The sequence below is a fragment of the Mytilus edulis genome, chromosome 8 (genome assembly GCF_963676685.1).
Source record: "Mytilus edulis chromosome 8, xbMytEdul2.2, whole genome shotgun sequence".
Taxonomy (NCBI): Eukaryota; Metazoa; Mollusca; class Bivalvia; order Mytilida; family Mytilidae; genus Mytilus; species Mytilus edulis.
The window spans coordinates 9383407-9389338 of record NC_092351.1 but is presented as its reverse complement, the minus strand read 5'-3'; the positions used below and the strand labels follow the sequence as shown (position 1 = coordinate 9389338).

General features: G+C 37.9%; 1 protein-coding gene across 1 annotated transcript; it reads right to left on the bottom strand.

The window, feature by feature from the left end:
* Positions 1–379: 379 nt before the first annotated feature.
* On the bottom strand, positions 380–5674 carry LOC139483935 (uncharacterized). Its single transcript, XM_071267659.1, has one exon. The coding sequence runs from the start codon at positions 5672–5674 to the stop codon at positions 380–382; it is 5295 nt and encodes a 1764-aa protein (XP_071123760.1).
* Between the last annotated feature and the right edge of the window lie 258 nt (positions 5675–5932).

Genomic DNA, 5932 nt, shown 5'->3' with positions numbered 1-5932 from the left:
AAACTTTTGATTATACGTTTGGTTTTAATGATGATTATCTTGAGGGTTATTCACTTTTGTAGTGGAAGAAAAATAACGTCTTGCTAGTTCAGATGCTTTATGATCGTAAGATGATATATATATATACGTAACAATAACGTTACGTTACATTAACAATAGTGTACGCGAAAGTACGGGAAACAATTACATAAGAAAACGATCTAAAGTCTCTTGGCCTATATTCACGACATTCTGGGGGCCTCAAAATGCATAAGAAATAAAATTATTTTAAATGATAAATAATCAAAACTTTAAAGTTCTATAAATGGATCACATTGAAAGTTTTTTTTGTAATTTCACTTTACGTTAACTGTCCTTCACAAAAATCCTAGAACAGTTACTATAGTTCTAATGGATATAACTTCACAATTGGTCGCGTGGTAACTAGTCCTCTAGAAGTCCGTACTTTTGCTGCTCGAATAAGTCCATCTCCTCCTTTGATGACGTCTTCTATTGTTCCTAATCTCCATAAAAGTCGTGGCGATTCACTTCCTAGTTGAACTACATCACCGATGTTAACTTGTCCAGTATGTTTTCCAGAGGCTCGATGATATTCACGTAATCCGGTAAGATATTCATTAGACCAGCGTTTTGCGAAATGATCTAATAAGAGTCCTTTTCTCTCAAATAGTTTGTTTGCTGTGATCGTATCAAGTTCTTGAATATTTGCGTTGTGTTTGTCGTTGTGCATCTCTGTGGTCGTAATAATCCTCCCGTGTAAAAGATGAGATGGCGTCAAGGGTTCGGGATCTCTTATATCTGAAGATATATATGTAAGTGGGCGATTGTTTATAATAGTTTCAATCTCAGTGAGTATTGTTGTCAAAGATTGTTCGCTGACGAGTGCTTTACCAAATACTTTCTTTAATGTCATTTTCGTTAAGCCAATTAGACGTTCCCACCATCCGCCATACCACGGCGCTCCTTTCGGAATGAATTTCCAGTTGATATGTAAATTCAGCTGACTTTGAAGTGCATTTGATGCGGCTACAAATGTAGGTGCGTTATCAGAATAAATAGTTTGCGGTATTCCTTTTCGACTGATAAAACGTCTAAATGCTAGGATAAAAGTGTTCAATGACAAATCAGGTACAAGTTCCAAATGTATAGCTCGTATACATGCACATGTGAATAAACATATATATACCTTTCGCGGTTGTGTTGATGTATCCTTGATGTGTAGAGGTCCGGCAAAATCTATCCCAGTTGTGCAAAATGGTATGGTGTCTTTTACTCGATCCTTTGGTAGTGGTGGTGGTTCCGGGCTGTTATACGGTTTACCAATTATTTTTTGGCACTGTATGCATTTACGTAAGACACTGTTCACACATTGTCGAATTGCTGGTATCCAGTAAGATTGCCTTATATGTGTTATTGTCTGACCGACTCCTGTATGTAGATTTCTTAGATGTGCGTCCATAATGACAAAATCTGTAACTTTGTGGTTCTTTGGTAGTAAAATAGGAAACTTCGCGTTTTCTTCTATAGATGAATTTTGTATTCTGCCTTTACATCGTATGATTCCATTTTCATCCAAATATAAACGTAACTGTTGTACAAGCGGTAGTGATTTAACTTTCGGGTTTAACGAAATATGTTCTAGCTCTTTCACGAACCTGTCTTGCTGTGTATCTTTGATCCATAAATTCATAGCTAATGAAATTTCCTCTTCTGTTAGACTTGTTCTTAGGTTCCTGTCACCTTGTGAACTCCGTAGTCGATATGGACGTTTTTTCTGGCAGTTCTTAACGAATTTCAAGACGTATCCAGTTACAGTTAAAAGTCTATTTAGATCAAAATACCTGTTCATGTCTATGATTTGTGATATTCGCTGCGGATCACTTGGTACTTTATCGTCACTTCTGTGTGTCTTTGGTCCGGTGATATTAGATAGCTGAGTGCTTATTTCCACATGTCCTGTCCACGTAGGCCATTTACACTCGTCCGTTAACCACTGGGGTCCATTCATCCATAATGTCGAATCTTCAAATTGCGATGCAGTCAATCCACGTGTTTGTAAGTCAGCTGGGTTCATTTCTGTGGGTACATATTTCCATTCATGAGTTTCAGTTAGTTCTTTAATTTCACTAACACGATTTTTTACAAACTTGTTTGACGATTTCGATGAGGTGAGCCAATGTAGAACTATTTGGCTATCGCTCCAAAATACTGCTCTTTTGATTCCTAAGTTTTTGATTACATCTTTTGAGAGTCGTGCTCCAATCACTGCAGCCATTAATTCTAATTTTGGTAGAGTTATTAATTTTAACGGTGCTACACGGTTCTTCGCGATAACAAGTGTCGACCCTGTGCCTTTACTCAAGTAAACGGAAGCTCCGTATGCTTTCTGACTTGCATCAACAAAAATGTGTAGAGTAGACTCGGTAGTTTCTTCGTCCTCGTTTGAAAAATAGTATCTCTGTATTTGAAGTTTCGTAGTTATCTGTAAGATGTCATTCTTCACATCGGTCCATTCGTTTTCAATTTCTTTTGGTAGTTTCTCGTCCCATGCATAACCTTTTTTCCAAAGGTCTTGAATGAGTGTTTTTGCTCTAATGGTTATCGGTCCGAGTAGTCCTAACGGGTCATATATAGCAGAAGACTGTCTCAAAAGTTCACGTTTTGTCAACTGTGTGTCCATCTTTAATTGTTTTGTTTCGGCAAAGCTGAGTGTATCTGAGTTTGCATCCCAGCGCATTCCCAATATTTTTGTCACCTTGTCTGCATCCAGTACTTTTTCCGATAAGGCTAAATCTCTGAGTTTGTCGCTGTTCGACATCCATGAACGTAAGTTGAAGCCTCCCTGTTTTAGCAATTCTCTGGATTCATTGAAGTATTTAATTGTGGCTTCTTCCGAGTTAATGCTAGATAGTACATTGTCAACATATAGATCTTCTTGTAGAATTGTTGCTACTTTGCTCTGACTCGTGGATAAATGTTTCAGTAATGTTGCGTTTAAAATAAACGGCGAACACGTTGCTCCAAAAAGAACAACTTTGAATCTGTACATAATCAATTCACTTGTTGGGTCAGTTGAATCGGATAACCAAAAGAAACGTGTGGCGTCTCGGTCATCATTGTCAAGTCTTACTTGTAAAAATGCTTTTTCTATGTCCGTTGTGATGCCATATTTTCCTAATCTAAATCTTGTAAGTATGCTTGTCAATTTATTTAAAATAGGTGGTGCTGAAGATAGGCAGTCATTAAGGCTGGGTAAATCTGGATTTCCATGGCAACTGCAGTCATATACAATCCTAATAGGGGTCGTGTTTGAATCTTTCTTAACGGGATGGTGTGGTATGTAGTGGATTCTTCCATGCTCGCGATCTATTTCTGTAATGGGTACCTTTTCTATGAAGTCTTTCATCTCCTGTTCTTTGATAATCTTGTCGTATAGATTTAACATATCCGGATCTTTAGCCAACCTATCTATAACATTCTGGGTCCTCCTTCTTGCTATATATTCATTAGTGGGTAACTCGGGATGATCTTGTTTCCATGGTAGTTTTGCGACATATTTATTTTCCTTAAATGTTATGCTAGAGTTTTGGTACTCAAGCATTAGGTTTTGTACATTTTTTGTGTTTTCATCAGAATCCGCCTCTAATCCGCTCGACTCAATTTCCCAAAATTTCTGTAAATCGCACTCCTCGGGTTTGTGCGCAACTAAGACATTCATCATCGTAGAGTTCCATTGTTGAGTGTTGATATCTGTGTTCAGTGGTCCTGATAGCAAATAGCCTATTTTAGATTTAACAGCTGTTGGTCCGTCACCTCGAATAATTTCATCTTGTACTAAAGACCAGTAATAGTCTGCTCCAACGAGAAGTGAAATGGAAAACTTTTCATCCTGCGTGACTGGGTGGGCAAGTTGTAATCCTCGTAAATAGGGCAAGCTGTTAATGTTTACCCGTTTCTTCATATGTATCGGTGCGGCAATTTTTGGAACAATAATTACTTCCATTGGAATTCTTTCTTTTCTTTCGGTCTCAATGGATAATGTTGCTTTCTCCAGGTTGCGTACATCACCTTCTTTCCCGCCAAATGCAGAAATTTGCATGCTTACTATACCAGTTGGTTTGATATGGAGTTTCTCTACTAGTTCTTGAGAAATAAATGAATTCTGGGCGCCTTCATCGAGTAGAATGTTAGTCATAACACTTTCATCATGGTACCATACGGGCGCTACGGCGGTTTTCAATAGAATTTCGGTATGTGCTGTAACTGCAGAATGCATAGCGGCGCTCTTTGTTTCTGTGGTACTTTGAAGCTCTTCGTTGACAGGTTTTGTTACGGCTTTATTTTCATTTGAAGTGGAGTTTTCATTTAGTAAATTATTACGGCAGATGCTACTGTGATGTTTCTTACTGCAATTTCGGCAACTGTATTTTGACTTGCATTCCGAAACCTTGTGATTACCGAAACAGTTAAAGCAAACTCGTTTTTCCTTTACGATTTGGGTGCGGGCGTTTATATCGGTGATCTTTGTACATTCATTTGGGTGATGCGGGCTTTGACAAAACAAACACGGCCTTTTAGTCTTAACGGAACTATTGTTGTTACTATCTTTAGACCCTGTTGACTTCCATCTTTTATTTGTAGTTTCTGTCACGAACGATGCGGTGGGGATAATATCGGTTTCAATAGGATTGGCGTTAGCGGCCTCTTGGATACAAATTTCTTTCTTTATTGCTTTGCGTAAACTTGAAATATCGCAATCATCATTACCGTGGTCTCGAGTAATGTTTTGTCTGACAAAACATGGAAGCTTGTTGAGTATTAGTGGTATTAAAAGGCTTCCGTACGATTCCTGATATCGACCCATTCCTTCTAATTCACGTATATTACTTTCTATTGTGTCACTGAACGATTTCAGTCCCCTAATTCCGGGCGTTGGTGCAGGCAAATTTAGCAAATTTTGCATGTATGCGTTTACTATTTTGTGTTGTTGGCCAAATCTCTCGTGTAGAATTTGTATTGCTTGATTATAGTTTGTATTAGTCATTTGCATTCCCGAAATACACTGGCTAGCTTCTCCATAAAGTTGCGATTTTAAATAATTAAATCGTTGCACGTCACTCAATGAAGGATTTTCATGTACGGAATTATTATAGGAATCCCAAAAGGCTGACCATTCCAATAGATTTCCGCCGAAAGTTGGCAAGTTGAGTTTAGGCAATTTGTTATAATGACTTGACACTGTGGAGGTGGGCATGCTTGACTGGCTTAGGCTTGTCTGCTCTGAGTTGAAAATTATCTGGTTAGAATGTTCTTGAACGCTGGGGTTATTGCATATAAAATCTGATGCATTAGGGTTAAGAGCTGATTGATTTTTAGACTGACTAACACTTACTTCTTTTATGAACTTTTCAATTTTCGTTATTCCAATTTGAATCTCTAACTCGTATCTGTCAACTTCTTCAATTTCTTCGTCGAGGTCTTCTTCTTCTTCAATAGATTCTAAAATCTTCTCATTGAGGTCGGACAATGTCTGTTTCTTGGTTTTGATAAGCTCCATCATGGATTTGAGGTTGACAACATCTTGTTGCGGTTCTTCTGTCGGGTCTGCTTTTTTCAGTAGCTTTATTACTGCTCGTCGATGTGCGGCTCGTACTGTTTTGAGTTTCGAACTCATCTCTAGTTGAGGTTTTCGTCACGGCACCAATATCTTGAGGGTTATTCACTTTTGTAGTGGAAGAAAAATAACGTCTTGCTAGTTCAGATGCTTTATGATCGTAAGATGATATATATATATACGTAACAATAACGTTACGTTACATTAACAATAGTGTACGCGAAAGTACGGGAAACAATTACATAAGAAAACGATCTAAAGTCTCTTGGCCTATATTCACGACAATGATTGATCATTTACTATGATTTGATGCAAAAG